Source organism: Pelophylax lessonae, assembly GCF_965119305.1.
Source record: "Pelophylax lessonae genome assembly, chromosome: 1".
NCBI lineage: Eukaryota > Metazoa > Chordata > Amphibia > Anura > Ranidae > Pelophylax > Pelophylax lessonae.
In genome coordinates this window covers 862,296,903-862,318,172 of record NC_138768.1, presented here as the reverse complement: position 1 = coordinate 862,318,172, position 21,270 = coordinate 862,296,903, and the positions used below count along the sequence as shown (strand labels likewise).

Here is a 21,270-nt window from a genome sequence, read left to right as displayed (position 1 = left end):
TTCTTCTAGAAGTGCATTTGTGAGGTCAGGCACTGATGTTTTACAAGAAGGCCTGGCTCGCAGTCTCCACTCTAATTCATGAAAAAGGTGTTTTATTGGGTTGAGGTTAGGACTTTGTGCAGGCCAGTCAAGTTCCTCCACCCCAAACTCGCTCATCCATGTCTTTATGGACCTTGCTTTTTGCACTGATCCAAATCATTTGGTGGAGGGGGGATTATGGTGTGGGGTTGTTTTTCAGGGGTTGGACTTGGCCCCTCCAGCTGTTCACGCACTACAATTCCCATCATGCCTAGTTATGTTTGTGAATGTCAGAGATTTATAATGCTTCATGGGAATTGTTGTTCCTGAACAGATGGAGGGCCGTAGTTTGGACACCCCTGTCTTAAGGCATCAGCATACCAAGACATTTTGAACAATTTCAAGTTCCCAACTTTGTGGGAAGAGTTTGGGGATGGCCCCTTCCTGTTCCAACATGACTGCGCACCAGTGCACAAAGCAAGGTCCATAAAGACATGGATGGGCGAGTTTGGGGTGGAAGAACTTAACTGACCTGCACTGAGTCCTGACCTCAACCCGATAGAACACCTTTGGGATGAATTAGAGCGGAGACTGCTAACCAGGCCTTCTTGTCCATAAAGACATGGATGAGCGAGTTTGGGGTGGAGGAACTTGCTTGACCCCACTAATGCACTTCTGGAAGAATGGTCAAACATTCCCATAGACACACTCCTAAACCTTATGGACAGCCTTCCCAGAAGAGTTGAAGCTGTTATAGCTGCAAAGGGTGGGATAACTCAATATTGAACCCTATGGACTTAGACTGGGATGCCATTAAAGTTCATGTGTGTGTAAAGGCAGGCGTCCCAATACTTTTGACAATACAGTGTACGTTTAAATAAAAAAGATCGTCCACCTTCCAGCAGATCCTTATAGTGTAACGAAAACACTGAGTGCCACCACCTTAATCAAATGCTCACTCACCAAACTGTAAGCTGTAACAGTTACAGCAGACACAGCATGTTCCTCAGGCATAATCCTCCCCAGGTCAATGTAGTGGATCAGTGTCCGTGGGAAGACATATGCCCGATTGTTGGTGTCAGTGGGAAGAATTGTGCCCCATTGCTGGTGTCATTGGGAGAAATTGTGTCCCTTCATTGATGTCAGTGGGAGGACAAATGCCCAGTTGTTGGTGTCAGTGTATGGAATATTGCCCCAAGGGCCAGATAAAAGCAAGCAAAGGGCTTTAGTTTGGAGACCACCGCTCTAGGTAAAGGAGTACATTTTCTTCTTCTGGTAAACATCTAAGAGGATTGTGGTGCCATGGAATTACCATAAAACAGTATCAGGAATTGTATGAAGTTGTTCCAATAAAGGGTTATCCTTTAGGGATGGACTGTCTGGGAGACCCTGGGATGAGACTAGGTGTTTACCCCCATTCCACACCGATACAACTGCTTTCAGAATTGGCCTCTGATGTTTATGAAGGAATTATTTGGGGACATTTAGAAAGATTAATAATTATCTGGTCTCCAGGACATGTGACAGTAGCATATTTGTATTCCAGAGATAAGACTATAATCCTTCCACTTTATAAAACTCTGGTGCAACCACATCTGGAGTATTCTGTCCAGTTCTGGTCGCCAGTCCTCAGGAGGGATGTGTTGGAGCTGGAGAGAGACCAGAAAAGGGCAACTAAACTAATTAGGGGATTGGAGGACCTTAATTATGAAGAGCGTCTGCAATCGCTTGATTTATTCTCCCTGGAGAAGAGACGCCTGAGAGGGGACATGATAGCAATTTATAAATATCTCAATGGTGATCTCGGCATAGAAAAAAAGCTATTCAGTCGAAGGGATTGCATTAGGACTAGAAGGCATACAATGCGATTAGAGGAGAAGCGTTTTAACCTCAGGCAACGCAGGGGGTTCTTTACTGTTAGGGCTACAAGATTGTGGAATTCTCTACCACAAGAGGTGGTTTCTGCGGGAAGTATGGTGGCTTTCAAAAGACTCTTAGACGTGCATCTCAATGATCAGAACATCCAGGGCTATGTGAGATGATTACGGCCACACACACCTACACAGGTTGAACTGGATGGACTATTGTCTTTATTCAACCTCACCTACTATGTAACTATGTAACTATATTTAACAAGTAACAAGAAGAGAAATCTGTCAGAGATTGAATGAAAAAGGACAAAATTAAAATATTCGTTTTTCTCTTTTTTTAGCGACAAATTTGTTTTTGGGGTCTGAAGAGTCACCTGAGAAGGAAACTAAAGGTAGGAACGGTCACTTTTATTATGTAAAGCTTGTCTGAGAGAATATCTGCATTACCTGCATGTCTCCCCATGTTTTATCTATTTAATTGCTTGCCTTTCGGAAGGCTTACCCCCCTTCATGACCAGGCCATTTTTGCAATGTGGCACTGCTTTATTTAACCTCTTGCCGACGGCCCCATGTACATTTACTGCGGGGTGAGGGCTCCTCTTTGCAGAAGCATGTACAGGTATATGATTCTGCACTTCCAGGTCCAGCCAGCGACCCCAGTGATTGGGCAAAGCGGGAGCCAATCAGTGGGTCCGGCGGACCCCATGTCCTGTCCAAAGTGGTCATGTTAGAGTTTGATACCACAGCCCGGGACAGGGATTTGTCAGCACAAGATTTTCATGGCAGGAAACAAGACAAAAAAAAAATGTTGCTCATGTGTCCTGCCAGAGGTGTGTGTGTTAAGCCGTGATCACTGCAGGTAATTTCTGGTTGTCTGAACAGTCATGGATAGCTGTGGCCATTGAGCCAGTATGCTGGGTAGGTGGAGAGTGGTGCGACGGCAGTAAACACACAGAGGTCCGGAATGCAGTACGTGATGTACAGTACTGAAGAACTTGCTAACAACAGCCCGGCAGAGGAGCTCACCTGACTGGGAATTTACAGTCAATTTAGTGGAGGGTGAACAGTAATAGGGCCAGAGCTGATGACATCGCCTTCCAAGGAGAGCGGAATGTGGCCTGGCTGGTCCAACCAAAACATGAGCTTGCAGGAGAGGTAGACGTAGTCCCTGCTCTTTCCCTACTTCTCCGAAACCTCTCTCTGGCGCTGATGTTGTCCCTGACAGATGGGTATGCTCTCCCTACACTAGCCACTTCACAAATGCGTACCAAGCCCGGAAATCCAGAGTCCTAAATAGACTCTGCCTGACCCAAGATGGCCCCCAAAGTTACATGGGGAGCCAGTATCCAACCAGATTAGGGATCAACCGATTATCGGCAACACCGATATATCGGGGGACGATATGCACTTTACCCAAAATATCGGAATCGTCCCCTGAGGTTACCGATATTGCCGATATTTAGGGAAAGTGCTGTGCTGGAGTGATGCCTGCAGCTAGAGGCATCACCCCAGTACCGGTGTCCATAGCCGAAGGTCGGCTGACTTGTAATGACAACCAATGCGGCTGAGAAGCCGCTCGGCTGTCATTACAAGGAGCGGGAAGGGACGCTCCATTACCTTATACAAAAAAGCTGAGAACTGTGCTTTTTAGCACAACGGAATTGATTGCACTTGGCTATATTAATATCCAAAAGTGCATTTATTCATGCAATTTGTGCATCAAGCGTAAATTAATGTCCAAGACAGTCTGCAGTGCCACAATGTACACTGCACCTGCCTACAAGTACAGTGGAATGACAAGCTGTTAGCAGCCACAGCTATTTGTGGCTGTTTGTAATGTTAGTATTTGGCGAGAAAAAAAATCATCAGCATTCAAATTGCGATTATTAACCAATGAAAAGACTTCCATAGCTGCTGGGTACACTCAAAAGAGATAAATAGTAATAATACAAATTAACCAGGGTTAGGTTGATGACTAAAATACAATAAGCAGCTGCTGTTCATGCAATGGGGGAACAAACCAAAGCAAATTTATAAAACACAGTGCTTGCTAAATGAGATCAAATAAATAAATAAAGTGTAAAACATGTTAAAAAAACATGCTTAGTATACTAACCAATTAGCAGTAAAAATAGGCAATAGCATACAAGAACTTCTGGAACGCCGTCTCGAGACTATTGCCTACTGCCTATTTTTACTGCTACTTTGTTAGTATACTTGCGATCTATTTAACCACTTTACCACCGCAGGATTTTGCTGTCTTACGTCTGGGCCACTTTTTGCGATTCGGCGCTGTGCTACTTTAACTGACAATTGCGCGGTCGTGCAACGCCGTACCCAAACAAAATTTATGCCCTTTTTTTCCCACAAACAGAGCTTTCTTTTTGTGGTATTTGATCACCTGTGCGATTTTTTTTGATCATGCGCTATAAACAAAAAAAGAGTGTTTATTTTGAAAAAATAACAATATTTTTAAAATTTTTTTATATGAAATTCCCCCCCCAAAAAAATGTAAAAATCTAATTTTTTTTAAAATTATTGGCCAATTTGTTTTCTGCTACCTATATTTGGTAAAAAAAATCACGATAAGCATATTTTGATTGGTTTGCGCAAAAGTTATTGCGTTTACTAACTAAGGTAAAGATTTCTATCATTTTTGGTGTTTTTTTTTTTAATGAGTAATGGCGGCGATCTGCGATTTTTTTTTGCGGGACTGCGACATTGCGGCGGACAGATCGGACCCTTGACTGACATTTTTGACACTTTTGGGGGTACCAGTGACATTACTGCAGTAATCAGTGGTATAAATATGCACTGTTACTGTAAAAATGACACTGGCAGGGAAGGGGTTAATTTTATTGGAGAGGGAGGGGTTAATGTATGCCTGGTGCTTACTAACGTGTGGGGGGGGGGGGGGGGGGAGGTGACTGTGTGACACAAGGACAGATCGGATGTTCAGCTATGCTGAATACTCCGATCTGTCCCTGCCTGTCACTTAGGAGATCCGCCCGCTCTGTTTACACAAGCGGGCGGATCTCCTCACTCGATTCCCCGACGATCGGGGAAGAGCGGCGGCGATCGTCGCTGCTCCTCCCCTGGCCCGACTCCTGCTGTGACTGAAAACAGCGGGAGCCGTGCGAGCGTGGAGCGTGCGCCGCCTACAGGGGGAGGAGTCCAGCGACGTAGGTCTACGTTGCTGGACGATAACGAGCCACATTGCTGCAGTAGCAGAAAAGTGAGTGGGGGTAAAGTGGTTAAATAAACAATCTTTAATATCACAATATCACACTACGATCCTCCTATTTTATTTGGGCTGAGCCTGCCAAGGATACGATTTCTGGACACTTGAACTATACAATTGAAGAGACAAGAACTCACTGCTCAAGGTGGTGTAATTGCCTGATGACTCACACCGGTGCATGCCCCGGCTCGCCTCCGTGGAAACTTGATAAAGGAATTGGCAGCACTCCAGGTTGAGTCAAAATCCAGATTTATTGACTGGACATCCAAATATGACAATCGTGACAAGGTAGACGCGTTTCACACACTGACTGTGTGCTTAATCATTACTCAATACATAGTAATGATTAAGCACACAGTCAGTGTGTGAAACGCGTCTACCTTGTCACGATTGTCATATTTGGATGTCCAGTCAATAAATCTGGATTTTGACTCAACCTGGAGTGCTGCCAATTCCTTTTCCTTTATCACTTGAACTATACGTTGAGACTATACTGCTGGATGGTACCCAGGTCTCCACACTCACTATTAAAGCTGCAATTGGCCCAGAGGGGGGTCTTCATTTCTGGTGAGTAGGGGTGCAAGAGGGGAGAGTGGCACCCTGGCACAGATGAGCTCCTTTCAGCATTAAGACAATAAGGCACCTTTGCACAGTTTTTTGAACATCCTTTGAACATTATTATTGCATGCACTTATTTATGAATTGAACTTTATTATTGTAGGCATTCATTTATGAACTGAATTATTTATTTATTTTTTGATTATATTATTATTAAATATTAAAATTATTATTTTAATTTATTAACTTAATAATTATTATTATAATTATTAAAATAATACATTTTAATTATTATTTTTTGATTATATTTGATCTATTTATTGACCTATATATATATAAGGAATTTTTTGCACATGTTGATACACATTTCATCTAGCACGTTTTTTTCTTTAGCACGTTTAACACTTTATTAGTTTCTTTAATCTAATTTAGCAAGTGCTGTTTTATAAATTTGCTTTGGTTTGTTCCCCCACTGGGTGAACAGCAGCTGCTTATTGTATTTTACTAATCAACCTAGCGTGGTTTTTTTTTTTTGTGTTATTACTATTTGTCACTATTCACACAGCCAGCGATTTTCTGCAGTGATCATGGCTGGACGCACACAAAGCGACCAAGCTCTTACCTGTGGTGAAAGTGCATCCAGCCAAGATTACTGCAGGTAATTGCTGGCTGTGCAGGCAATCATGGATAGCTGTGCACCTGTAACGTACATAGCTGTCAATCCCAGCCCCAGGATTCAGTACAATCTTGCCACCAGAATTCGCACCATAGCTAAATGCTTGTGTGAATGCATCCTAACTCTTACCTTGCCAGCTCAGGTGATCCATGGTCACACCTTAGTTTCTTAGCATGGGGCTCACCAGAGTTTCTGTGCTTGCTTCAGACATGTAGCACCCTCCTAGGTAGGTGGATAGATAGATAGATAGATAGATAGATAGATAGATAGATAGATAGATAGATAGATAGATAGATAGATAGATAGATAGATAGATAGATAGATAGATAGATAGATAGATAGATAGATAGATAGATAGATAGATAGATAGATAGATAGATAGATAGATAGATAGATAGATAGATAGATAGATAGACAGAGCTCTGCATCTTGTCCCAGAGTGGAGGAGTCCAGTCTGAGGGGGGCACGCTGCACTCTCAAGCATGGGCTGCCATGAGGAAGCCTCAGGTGGGCTACCTGAGGAAGGAATGCTGAGACCCAGGTGCTTAGAAGAAGAAGAACAACAACAAGAGAAGGGCGCACCGACCTTGTACGTTACCACTAAAAAGTTTATGAAAATCGCAATGGATAGTGTACATTATACTCACAAACGTAAGGTGTATACATGCATGTAGGAAATAGGAACCAATCACCTCCAGAACACTTCTCTACTGCTGGATGGCGTAATGGCTCCACAAAGACCTGGCTTGGCTTACGCGTTTTGAGGGAGAACCCTCTTTCTCAGAGCCAAAATCGCCACACTGAGCGCAGGAGAGATACTGTGCTTAGAAGAAGAAGACTGAGGAAGCTGTCTGCCATAGATCCATCTGGTATCATTGGAGGACATTGCTTGCAAAATTGGAAGGAGGCATCAATGGACAGGTAAGTGTCCTTTTACTAAAGGTCAGCAGCTACAGTATTTGTAGCTGCTGACTTCATTTTTTTTTTTTTTTTGGGGGGGGGCTAAACAACCTCTTTAAGGTATGTAGTGCAGGTAAAGATAGACTGGAACAGTCTAAAGCAGACATGTTCAACCTGCGGCCCGGGGGCCGCATGCGGCCAGATCCGCAGGCAGTGCGGCTCACTGCCCCCTGACAATTCTTTTTTTTGCTGGGGAGGAAGGAAGTCGGGTCAGGGGCATGGCCACAGCAGCTTACAACTAACTGTAGGCAGAGGCTGCCTCGGAAGGGATCATCCTCTAGTTGTGTTAAATTAGTGCTGGTGGGGGGGGGGGGGGGGGCGGCTGCATTTTATTACTTATATACCTTAACTATAGTATATATTTTATATGTGGCACGAGAATATTTCTCTACACTCAATGTGGCCCAGAGTAGCCAAAAGGTTGGACACCCATGGTCTAAAGGTTCACACCTAGGGACTATGAGGTAGGTTTAGCACAAGTAATGATGATAGTTCTCCCTTGGGGAAGCCAGAGGTAAGGACCCATCAGGAGGGAAACTACTTGACCCAGCTATCCAAATAGCACATAGTCACCAGGATCCCATAATAAAGTCAACACTCATGAGGCCAAGGGAGAAGCTGTACCCATTCAGCTTCCCACAGATACCTTCCCATAAAGCTGTTACAAACTGGATCCTTAAGGTAAAGTCTTAGAGTCTCAGAGATATTTTCAGGTGTAGGCCCCTTGGCTCTGCCATAGCTGGGACCTCAATGAACATCACCTTGAGTCAGTAGAACTGCTGTGTGTAGGGGGTAGCCACCTCCACCCAGACGAGTGGAATCCCTTCAACAGGAAGACCCTACTATTCTAAAGGTTACGCTATTTATGTGGTCCTCAGCCACCTTCTGGACCCATCTCCCCAGGCATTGGCTGCAGCACAATAAATATTCATACTGCCCATTTGCCTTTCCACACCTGCTATGTTCTAGAAACCTCTAGAAGGCAGGAGAGAGCAATCAAACCTGCAGCCTGTGAAATCTGGAACAGCCAAATGAAATCACCAACTGCCCCAATAATTACAAAGGAGCCAAAAAGAACAAAATTTACCTAACAGCCTATCTAGAAAGGTGCTACAGGTAAAAAAAAAAACAAAAAACTTTTGCCTTTGCAACCACCAATTCATGTTGATTGAGAGAGTTTCGTTCCACTTTAGGAATAGAGAAATCTTATGATGGCTTGGGGAACCACAAAAAGAATCTCTACCGTGCTCTCCCAGACACCAGTTTTATTAAGTATATCTCCTATCTTTTTGTTACTTTATTATTTAGAATCTCCTACATCGTCATCTCCGCCATCACCACCTCCGATTGCTGTTTCAGTGGAGACCTCTGCTTTTGTGAGGATGATCTCCCTGCAGAACGCGGATGGATCCTGGAACCTGACCAGTGAAATCTCTGCTGTCCTGGGAATATCTGAGACCGACATAAAGACCGGGAACCCCGACCAGGTATTGTATCCCTGACCATATCTACTCCCTGGGTATGAAGACTTTATACTGCTGGCAGAAAACAACGATGGGTAATACAGTAAACCCCCCTCCATTGCGGGGGTTACGTTCCGGACCCAGCCGCGAAAAGTGAAATTCCACGAAATAGAAAAACCCTATTAAAATGCATTGTAGGCATGATTATTTTACTGTCACTGTACGTGTAAAAGCATTTTAAGGTCTTTAAACACACTTTTAAAACAATAGAAACTCATTTAAACACATAAAAGATACTGAGAGATATAGCAAGAGCTATGGAAAACACAAAAATATTTCATTTTTAATGATTTATATAGTAAAATAACATTACAAAAAAAACCGCGAATTACCGGGACCGCAAAAACTGACCCGCGATGGAGCGGGGGATTACTGTAATACTAATAAGCCATATTTTATCTTAACCTGTAAAAAATATTTGTTTTAAATAATATTTTTTTTCCCTAACCATAGTAAACAAATACCTAAATAAAAAAATAATTTGCCAATAATAATATATTTAATAAGCATGCAGTTGGCTATAAATGAGGGTAAATTCCTATTGGCTCGATGCCTTCATGCACTCACCTAAAACCATTTCATGAATTTTGCCAATTGAAATCCATTGAAGCACAACTTTCAGTTTAACCACTTCAGCCCCGGAAGGTTTTACCCCCTTAATGACCAGGCCATCTTTTGCGATTCGGCACAACGTTGCTTTAACTAACCATTGCGCGGTCGTACTACGATGTATCCAAATACAATTGATGTCCTTTTTTTCCCCACAAATAGAGCTTTCTTTTGGTGGTTCTTTTGGTGGTATTTGATCAACTCTGCGGTTTTTTAGATTTTGCGCTATAAACAAAAAAAGAGCGACAATTTTGAAAAAAACACCAATATTTTTTACTTTCTGCTGTAAAAAATTCCCAATAAAAAAATTTCAAAAATCTGTTTTTTTCTATCAGTTTAGGCCAATTTGTATTCTGCTACATATTTTTGGTAAAAAAAAAAATCCCCAAAAGCGTATATTAATTGGTTTGCGCAAAGGTTACAGCGTTTACAAACTATGGGATAGATTTTTGGACTTTTTATTTTTTATTTTTTGTTGTTTTTATTAGTAATGGCGGCGATCAGCGATTTTTAACGGGACTGCGACATTGCAGCAGACGAATCTGACACTTTTTGGGGACCAGTGACACCAATACAGTGATCAGTGCTAAATAATATGCGCTGTTACTCTATAAATGACACTGGCACAGAAGGGGTTAATACTGGGGGTGATCAAGGGTGATCAAGTGCTTACTGACTGTGGGGGGGGCGCTCTGTGACAGGCACACAGAGATCAGTGTTTCAGCTTAGCTGAGACACAGGATCGCATTGTGCCTGTCTGACAGAAGAGCCGCCTGCTTTGTTTACGTAGGCAGGCGGCTCTCCTGTCAGTTTCCCTTAAGATCACGGGCGGGCATCGGGGATTGAGCCCGTTCCTTCCACGGTCTGCCTCCCGCTGTGTCTAATCACAGTGGGGGCGAGGCTCCGGCAACCACATGCACATAATCACGTAGGTCTATGTGAACATGCGCAGCTGAGCCGCCCTGCCGCAGTAAATCTGCGTGGGGCGGTCGGCAAGTGGTTTAATCAGCTCAATACATTCCAAGGGTATCAAAACAAAAGGTGCAAAAAATCTTGTAGTTGGTTTTCTTTAGAAAGCAGCCACAATCTGAATAGAAATGCCTGTCACCTGCCAGCATGCGACAGAGAAGGACCCTTGTTCTCTCTGCGTGGAAGCAGTGGTCTCTCTACAGAGGCCCAACACTACACCTGCTGAGCCAGAGCTAGAGGTTTCCGGTTAGCAGGGAGCATGAGCTTTGCTGATTGCAGAGCTATTTGTCTCAGAGGACAACATTTTTAACCGCTGCCGGGAGGGCATGTGCTGTGTAAAAATGATGCCAATGATCGATATAATGATCAGAATCATAAAGGTGTACTTATTGAATCCCCACCTCCGCAAACATTCTAATTCATTTTCTTCAGAGGAAGCTGTGCTTCTATGTTTCTTCCCAAAGTTTAAATGCATCTCAATAACACCATGTAATTTCTGGTCTGGATGAGACAGCATCATGGCTGCATTAACCACTTGCCGACCGCTCACATGGAGCGTACTTCGGCAAAGTGGCTCGTTCCCGTCCAGCGACGTAGACCTACGTCGCTGGACTCCTCCCCCTGTAGGCGGCGCTCGCCCGCCGCCGGAGGCGCGCTCCCGCTGTTTTCATTCACAGCGGGAGTCGGGCCAGGGGAGGAGCAGCGGCGATTGCCGCTGCTCTGCCCCGATCGTCGGGGAATCGAGTGAGGAGATCCGCCCGCCTGTGTAAACAGAGCGGGCGGATCTCCTAAGTGACAGGGACTGACAGATCGGAGTGTTCAGCATAGCTGAACATCCGATCTGTCCTTCTGTCACTCAGTCACCTCCCCCCCCCACATGTTAGTAAGCACCAGGCATACATTAACCCCTCCCTCTCCAATAAAATTAACCCCTTCCCTGCCAGTGTCATTTTTACAGTAACAGTGCATATGTATAGCACTGATTACTGCAGTAATGTCACTGGTACCCCCAAAAGTGTCAAAAATGTCAGTCAAGGGTCCGATCTGTCCGCCGCAATGTTGCAGTCCCGCAAAAAAAAATCGCAGATCACCGCCATTACGCGTTAAAAAAAAACACCACAAATGACAGAAATCTTTCCCTTTGTTAGTAAACGCAATAACTTTTGCGCAAACCAATCAAAATACGCTTATTGCGATTTTTTTTTTTTACCAAACATAGGTAGCAGGAAAACAAATTGGCCAAAAATTAAAAAAAAAATAGATTTTTACATTTTTTTGGGGGGGAATTTCATATAAAAAAATGTTAATAATATTGTTATTTTTTCAAAATAAACGCTCTTTTTTTGTTTACAGCGCAAAAAGTAAAAATCGCACAGGTGATCAAATAGCACCCAAAGAAAGCTCTGATTGTGGGAAAAAAAGGACGTAAATTTTGTTTGGGTACGGCGTCGCACGACCGCGCAATTGTCAGTAAAATTCGCACGGCGCCGAATCGCAAAAAGTGGCCTGGACGGAAGACAACAAAATCCTCCGGTGGTAAAGTGGTTAAGAAAGAGGACTGGATGACAGGAAGGGGACCTTACTAGGTGGTCCACATTAGCATGCATTGCTGGTCACTCAGTCCTCTTTCTTAGCCCTGATTACTCCTCCCACCAGCTAAACATTTAGAAAAACAGCACAGAAACCTATGATGATGTCACAAGTATGTAAAAGAGCGATTTTTCTTTAATGCTGATGTCATATGACTTGTTGTGTTGCCATTTAGTGTGGGGAGCATTTTATAGTCACTGTCACACATAGAGCCAAGACAAGGAGTGGGCAGGAGGGAAAGCCGCCCTGGGCGCATGCATGCTCTAGAGTAGTTGCTAGCAACCAGCAGGCCGCAGCTCCATGTCTGACAGCTATTGCTTTCACACTGTGTTCTGACATGGCCACTCTCTACTTCATCTGCTGGCAGCTGACACAAAGAACAACACCATGCATGCACATCTGTCTTATACAGTAGCTGCTAGGAAGCAAGCGATTGGCCGCACATGTGCAGTGCACTCTCCGTGCTAACCATGGGCAGCTGGAGCAAGGTGTCCGAGAATGGACATGGGGGGGGGGAAGCAGAGTTGTATAAAGTACTCGAAACCCATACTTGAGTAAAAGTACAAGTGCTCGATCAAAAAATGACTTGAGTAGAAGTACTAAAGTATTCAACATTTTTTGTACTTAAGTATTGCAAGTAGTTTTTTTTTTAAATTTTGCTACTCAAGTACTGAAAGTAAAAGTACAAGTACTGTGTTATGTAGTTATTAAAGAAAGAAGTCAAAAGTTTGAACATCATATTGTTTTTTATTATTTCAAATGCAGCTTTTATTTATACATACAGTAGCGTTTATTTTCGTATGCGCTGATAATACACATGTTTTGAGCTTCATGAAACCTGCCATCTACTGTTCGGGCAGTGGTAGTTTTTATAATTGTAATGGGTAACTATGCAGCACAAAAAAAAAAATATCGGAGTAGAAGTATTGAAATCATTGAAAAAAATGTAGTGAAGTAAAAGTGGAAGTAGGAGAAAAAAATTCTACTCTAGGAAAGTACAGATACTGCCTTTCGGTACTTAAGTACAGTAGTGATGTAGTTCTACTTAGTTACTATACATCTCTGGGGGGAAGTACAGCCCCTCTGCAGCAAGCATAGAAGCGGGGGAGCAATTTTGCATCCTTGCCCTGGGCGTTGGACGAACGTTTCCCAGTACCGGTCACACATGTGTCTTCTCCAAATCCAGATAGGTTCCTGCATTCATATCTAGGTGATGTCTGGCCTAACAAAAGTGCAGGTATTCAGAATCCAGAATTGTCCAGATATGTAGCATTTCAGGTCTTGTATAATAAACTCAATAAACTTCCCTCCTCTGCAGAATGTGGAGGTGTCGGTGTGGGTGACGGTCCTGGCGGTGATCTGGCTTCACAGCACCTGTCTGGATCAGAGAGAGGAGTGGGAGCTGCTGGAGGGGAAAGCCGTCTCCTGGGTCAAGGCTAAAGCAGGTACATGCTGAGTGTAAACTACAGTACCATCACTGACCAATCAGAATCCATCTTCTATGATAGGACTTTCATAAGCATATTCTTTCTAAATTGACATCACTTTGTGTGAGTTTTCCTATTTGTTTAACCTCCCTGGCAGTATTCCCGAGTGTGGCTCGGGGTTAATTTTCAGTACCAAAAGCGGTAACCCCGAGCCACACTCGGGAATACCTCACAATGTTGCTCACCTTCCCTGCGATCCCCCGCCGTCCTCCCCAACGTCCTCACTGTCTCTCCCCGCTCTGTGCACAGCCATTGCCAGCACTTGCCTTTTGGTTCCCTCCCTGCGAGCGTTGCGATGCAGGGGGGTGGAACCGGCGGCAAATTCAAAAGTGTAAATCCACCAAATGAGATGATACAAAGCCGTGATCCTAACGGATTACACTGTATCATCCCATTTCACCACAGGATTTCACCTGGTGATTTTTCCAGTGCCCTGCCTGTGCTTTTCCAGCGCTTTCTGCCTGGAAAATAGAGAACGACCATGGCGTCCAATAAAGCGTTTTTTTTTTTTTGCACAATATCGCTTTTAGACGAACTGGAAAACAGCGACAGCGAAACGGAGTTACTTGAAGAACTGAGCGATAGCGATTGGTGGGAAAATTGGTCATCAGGTACGGAAAGTGACGACAGCGACGATTCTGATGTCTCTTTCTGGCACATCGCTCCGTTAGAAATTCTGAAGAATCATTTGATATACTTCCCAAATTTTGTTTAGTTTTGGTGTAGAATGAGGAGTTTCATCAAATTCTTCATTATATTCAAACTACTCATTCTGCACCAAAACAAAAAAAAAATTGGGAAGTATACCAAATGATTCTTCAGAATTTCCAACGGAGCGATGTGCCAGAAAGAGATATCAGAATCGTCGCTGTCCTCACTTTCCGTACCTGATGACGAATTTTCCCACCAATCGCTATCGCTCAGTTCTTCAAGTAACTCTGTTTCAGTGTTAATTTCGTTAAATACGACTAAAACTAAAACAATTCAGATGACTAAAATACGACTAAAACTAAAATGGCATTTTAGTCAAAAGACTATAACTAAAACTAAATTGAAATTTGCTGCCAAAATTAACACTGGTGCATGCTCAAAGCTTAATACCATAAATAATAACATATTAGATTTTTCACTCCAGGACCAGCAGTAGTATATAATGAGTTTGGAAATTGTAGAGAAATGCTTAAATAATGCATTACAAATTACAATTGAACTACACCCATTTGATTATAGATGACTAAAATGAGTTTTAGTCGACTAAAATGTACTGGAGTTTTAGTTGACTAAATACGACTAAAACTAAAACACTTGCAGAAGACTAAAATGGGACTAAAACTAAAATGCCATTTTAGTCCTAAGACTAAGACTAAAACTAAATTGAAATTTGCTGCCAAAATTAACACTGCTCTGTTTCCCTGTGGCTGTTTTCCAGTTCGTCTAAAAGCGCTTTTGCACAAAAAAAAAAAATGCTTTTTGGACGCCATGGTCGTTCTCTATTTTCCAGGCACAAAGAACTGGAAAAGCACAGGCAGGGCACTAGAAAAGTCACCAGGTGAAATCCTGTGGTGAAATGGGATGATACAGTGTAATCCGTTAGGATCACAGCTTTGTATCATCTCATTTGGTGCATTTACACTTTTTAAATTGCCGCCGGTTCCACCCCCCTGCGTCGCAACGCTTGCTGAGAAGGGAACTGGTAGACAGCTGCCGGCATTGGCCAAGCACACAGCAGGAGAACAACAGGGGAGGACAATGGGGGAGGACGGCGGGGTATCGCAGGGGAAGGTGAGTTTTAAAATGTTAAACAACAGATTTCCATGCAAAACAATGTATCGCTTTGAGCACAGAAACCCTGACATAATCAGACCTCCAGGGAGGTTAATAACCCTCTAAGTGTTTTTGTCTGTACAAAATGGCTTTTGTTTCTAAAATTGCACTGGAAGCTGTTTAGATGTAAATGGTTCTTCATCACCCCTGGGGCCTGGAGTATATGGGCAGCATTTTGTTGTACATTCATGCTACCAAAATCACTAGCAATGGTAGTAAGCAGTCACTACAGTTTTGGAACAAATAGCTCCCTATGGAGTGCTGGACACAAGTATTACGAATGAATTGCTAACGATCAAACAATGCTCACAATGTGTAAGGTTTACAAAAATATAAGGATCATAGGGCGGTTCTGTAGGAGCAATCAGTCTTTAAAACACACAATATTGGCCTCCTGTGTGGGTAAATGGTATCTTTGCTGTCCCCAGGGTCACTCTTCCAGAGAGCAGAAGAACGCTCCAAAAGGTTACATAAAAAGGAAAGAGGAAGGTGCCTCTAAGTACAGTGTAAACCATTTATTGACATACAATTAAGAATCACTTACACGATTATTCGTGAGAGCAGGCATGAAGGGACATCACGGAGGTTCCTTCCGGAGACTCCCTGCGGGCTCCCTTTCCCCGAAGCCAGGGATGGAAGGAGGGTTGTGGAGCACTAAGGGGAAGGCCTTGGGCCGAGGACGCGGTGGAACGCATGCCTTGCTCGTGGACCGCAGAAATGTGGGGGCGGTAGCGCGTTTCAGAGCAGAGCATGCGCAGTAACGCTCCTTCGTCAGACCAATGGTTATTATGCAGGCGACGAAACGCCCCCATGACATCACCACATTCCTGTGGTCCATGAGCGAGGCATGCGTTCCACCGTGACCTTGGCTGGGGACCTTCCCCTTAATGCTCCACATCTCTCCTTCCACCCCCCCCCCCCCACAGGGAGTCTCCGGAAGGAACCTCCAAGATGTCCCTTCATGCCTGCTCTCACGAATGATCGTGTAAGTGATTCCTAATTGTATGTCAATAAATGGTTTACACTGTACATAGAGGCGCCTTCCTCTTTCCTTTTTTTGTAAAAATGTGTAAGATTAAATGCTATTGCGTATTATACCTCAAAAAAGGAATGGGACAACTAGAAAAAGAGGTGTCACCCCAAAAAAAGCGCCATACAATAGAGTAACAGGGGTATAACTACACAAAAATAGAGTCTGAAAGGAAAACACAACAACGGAACCACTGCTAATGAAAAATAGAAAATTTATTGAATACAAAAAGCAGAACACACGGTAACGTTGTAAAATACGATACAACACCTTCCACCTCACCACTAAAAATATACCACGTGGTGATTAAAAACAAAGGACAAACACAGATATAGTAGGTGGACTGCTGACACCTAAAGAGCAATCTGCATGCACATATGAGTAGCCGAATCACAAAGCACTAATGGATAGAGCACAAATCAATAGTGACCCCACAGAAGCTAGGATTCGCATGAAGGAACGTCACCTAGTGATAATCCAAAAAAGGAAAAGGAATGTACTGTTTTGCTACTTTGTTGTTCATTCTATCAGTGTCATCAGCTCAGTATTTTTGATCCCTATTCATGGAGTGCAGTCTTTCTGAGATGACAGTCCCAGTGTGACTTCCAGCATTTCTAGTTATTTATTTATTCAGTGTCCAATCACTCCAGGCTGGTCTTGATTCCCCTCATGCAGGTTTGAAGGTGCGCCCAGTCTCGGTGGCTTTTTCATCGTGAGGCAAATCTGGTTTTATTTATCGCGCCCAGGTTTGTTATTTATCTATTTTCATTTCCATTTTTGAATTTGGTTATTTTCGTTATATTGCCTCCATGATTCTGGTCACACCGTCTACCTTTATTTAATTGATTTAGCTCCTTTAGCTCAACAGTCCGCAGCCATCCCTGCATCCACTTGGTGGGAGCGGGGTGTCTGCCCTCTGTTGAGTCTCTCTCTAATTTGTGTTCATTCAGTTTGGCACCCCCTACATGACACATTGAGTGGTCGATCACTTCATGCGATTGAATTTTTGATTCCGCTGCTTCGGACGATCGTGTACCACCTGAGTGTTGATTTTCCTTTTTTGGATTATCACTAGGTGACGTTCCTTCGTCCGAATCCTAGCTTCTGTGGGGTCACTATTGATTTGTGCTCTATCCATTAGTGCTTTGTGATTCGGCTACTCATATGTGCATGCAGATTGCTCTTTAGGTGTCAGCAGTCCACCTACTATATCTGTGTTTGTCCTTTGTTTTTAATCACCACGTGGTATATTTTTAGTGGTGAGGTGGAAGGTGTTGTATCGTATTTTACAACGTTACCGTGTGTTCTGCTTTTTGTATTCAATAAATTTTCTATTTTTCATTAGCAGTGGTTCCGTTGTTGTGTTTTCCTTTGAGACTCTATTTTTGTGTAGTTATACCCCTGTTACTCTATTGTATGGCGCTTTTTCTAGTTGTCCCATTCCTTTTTTGAGTATGCTGTTTTGCCATTTGAGTACCGTTCACTTATGAGCGAGTGGGTAAACTTCTTCAAATTTATCTAATTTTTGGTTACCTTTCCCTCTTTTTGTTTTTTGCGTATTATACCTACCTACAATACTTTAGACCCTTGTACAATGTATAAAACATCTTGATGACATCTCTTATACCGCCAATATATTTACTGTATATAGTTACTGTTCACAAACGTTCCCCCATTGTGAGAACCCTTATTGGGACCGGATGTCAGTTTGCCAACTGAAGTTACTTCCTACGCCCCCTTCACAAATAACAGTGCACTTCCTGTGCCTAGGCGCTCCAGTTCTGTAGCCTTTTAGCTGTATATCTGCAGTGTGAGATCTAAGGCACTGCTGCCCCTGATTGCTAGTCTCAGAAGATATGAAGTGAGATTTACTGATGTGATTATTGTGCTGCTCACTGTTCTCCTTGCTGGAGGGAAAGCTGTACCTGAGGACCTGCAGTGGTAGGATCTCCCTGCTTCTGCTTTATTTATTTTGTAGATCAGTGCTTCCTCCACCTGCTGTTTCCACATCAGTCCTCAGATCATCAGTCATCGGGGAACGAGTGGGGGCTGACATGAGGAAGCATAGTCCTGACTCTGCTAAGATGGGCACCCTCATGCAGAACACAGTGCAGAACTAAATATGGTAAAACTGTATTGGGGAAAGGATCGGCTGCCGAGAGACACTGCTGACTAGTCCTTTGTCCTCTGCTAGTTTTTTTTTTTTTTTTGCATATCTTCCACATTACAGGTCCTTTTTTAACCACTTCTGGACTGAAAGGATTTGCCCCCTTAATGACTAGGTCATTTTTTGCGATTTGGCACTGCGTTACTGACACCTGCGTGGTCGTGCGACGCTGTACCCAAATAGAATTAACATCCTTTTTTTCCCCACAAACAGGGCTTTTTTTGTGGCATTTTATCACCTCTGTGCTTTTTTTTTTTTTTTTTTACAGATAAAATTTTTATTAGATTTGCAAACAAAAGAGAACATACTTACAGAACAGAAATGTCAATATTAGAGAAGGTTACAGTCTTTGGATTGATAACAAAGTCAAGCAATGAACATAAGCCAGAATTAGGTGATCATTAATAAGAAATTCAAGTTATAAACTATAACAACTGTAACAACCAGAAACTCTGTGCTTTTTTGATTATGCGCTATAAACAAAAAAAGAGTGACAATTTAGAAAAAAAAAAAAAGAGCAGTATTTTTCACTTTCTGCTATAACACATTCCCAATAAAAAAAAAAATAAAAATCAATTTTTTTTCATCATTTTTGGCCACATATTTTTGGTAAAAAAAAAAAAAAAAAAATCTCAATAAGCGTATTTTGATTGGTTTTCACAAAAGTTATCGTGTCCACAAACTAGGGGAAAAATGTATGTATTTTTTATTTTTTTTAACTAATAATGGTGGCGATCTGTGATTTTTAGCTGGACTGCGACATTGCGGCGGACAGATCAGACCCCTAACTGACATTTCTGACACTTTTTGGGGGACCAGTGACATTACTACAGTAATCAGTGCTAAAAATATGCACTGTTAATGTAATAATGACACTGGCAGGGAGGGGGTTAACACCAGGGGCGATCAAAGGGTTAAATTTGTACCTAGGGGGTGATTCTAACTGTGTGGGGGCCAGACTTGGTGGATGGAAACAGGGCTCCTCTCTTTGGAAATAACAGGAACACAGGAGCCCCGTGTCGATCAGTGACAGATAAGCGGTGTGCCGTGTTCACAACGGCACAACGCCTTCTGTCAGTCCCTGCAGCGATCGCCGGGTTCCCGGTGGCCATCGCGGCCGCTGGACCTGTTGCTTAGCTGCAGGGCTAGAGAGCGGGCATGCAATCGCGCCGTTGGTGGTGCACGCATGCACCGAGGCCCGCTCCCGCGAGCTGTCGTACAGGTACGACGGTTTGCGCAGGAGAGCCTGCCTGCCGCAGTATATCTACAAGTGGTCTTAAGATGGTTAAAGCAGAACTTTACCCATAACAACTTGCTTCTTGCTAGAGACTGCCATTTTGCTGAAGCCCAGAGCCCCCAAACAGCAGTAAATCATAAAGTGGAACTAAACCCATTGATTTACCAGTTTCAAAAAATAGTCACGTTCCTGGAATGCAGGGATTGCTAACTGCCACATTTGCAGTGTCCTCAACCAAACTGTCAAACCATCAAATGGCAGGGTGTCATACGTGATCGCATGTGCAGCACCATGGCAGTTTAAACATAAGCAGTTTCCATGGCGGTAAAGGATAGGCGGGTTTAATTGTGCTTTAACCACTTTACCACCGGAGGATTTTGCTGTCTTACGTCCGGGCCACTTTTTGCGATTCGGCACTGTGCGACTTTAACTGACAATTGCGCGGTCATGCAGGCTTGTAAACTTTAGTTACATTGCTGAGCCTGCAGCTGCCGCCCTGTCAAAGTAAATCTATTGCGATGGGATTTATTTCTGCCTCTTGGTTCTACTTAATAATTCTCAGATCAGATTGTAACTTACCACCCATTACGCGGCCCTTGAAATAAATAAAAGTGACATTTGATGTGTCCCTCAGGTTCCTCTCTGGGAGAGTTTGTCAGAGTCGGGAACGAGCTGCTGAAATCCTCCGTGGACCCCAAAGTGTTCGGCTTGTAAGAGGAGACGTCTGGAGGAACCAAGATGGCGGAAGGCTTCTCCGGATGGATTCTGGAATCTTCCTGGAACGTCGCTGCATTTCATTTTGTGCCTAAACAGTTTTGTACCTTTGTACTCCGCTCCTGTATCTGTGAGTGATACCAAAGCTAGATGTTTACTGTTAGCGTATGATAACCATTTGCACCATTAACAGGCCATTGTTCTTTACTATTCTGCGTAGTTTGCAATGTTCCGTCGCACGCAGAGAAATACTTTGTTGAAGTAATGTTTAAAGGAGAAAACCACTTTATCTGTAGATCCATAAAGATTAAAGGGAGACTCTTCATTAAACGGAAATAAAATCTCAGTGTAGTAGTAGAGGCCCACTAACAGTCTCCCTATTAATCAGAGATGAGTCCTTGTCCTGCTGAGTGTTCCTTCAGATATAACACTGCTCATAGAGAGCCTTTATAGCTGTATGGGTAAGGTGCCATTCTAGATTGTACCTGTAGGGGGCAGTGAGTGAAATGTGAAAGCACGATGGAGAAGCTGCTTTGTATTTGGCTTAGTTATACCTCGTTTCCAACGAACGGGTCGGATCGGTGCGGTACGCTATTTTGAGTGTTTCCATTATGAAAGTGGCCCATACAACCAAACCAAACCGCACCATTCCTGGTCCTCCTTCAGATTTAGGGCCATAGGAAATGGTATGGTACGGTGGCGTCACACGATACATTCCACTGATTGGCGAATAGGAAAACACCAATGCTCACGTCAAACGAAAGCGCAAAACAAACACGCATGGCCCCTGGCGGTT

The 21,270-nt window shown here is 43.3% G+C and overlaps 1 protein-coding gene across 1 annotated transcript in view; it reads left to right on the top strand.

Annotated features, from left to right (window-relative positions):
- The window catches only part of LOC309550141 (von Willebrand factor A domain-containing protein 5A-like), a 90,950-nt gene extending 70,167 nt beyond the window's left edge, over positions 1 to 20,783 (top strand). The window contains exons 15-18 of the mRNA XM_082250580.1: positions 2,231 to 2,281; positions 8,633 to 8,811; positions 13,334 to 13,460; positions 20,395 to 20,783. Of these exons, the coding sequence (XP_082106706.1) occupies positions 2,231 to 2,281; positions 8,633 to 8,811; positions 13,334 to 13,460; positions 20,395 to 20,474 (437 nt within the window). The 3' untranslated portion in view covers positions 20,475 to 20,783. The remainder of the gene's footprint in view (positions 1 to 2,230; positions 2,282 to 8,632; positions 8,812 to 13,333; positions 13,461 to 20,394) is intronic.
- Positions 20,784 to 21,270: the final 487 nt, after the last annotated feature.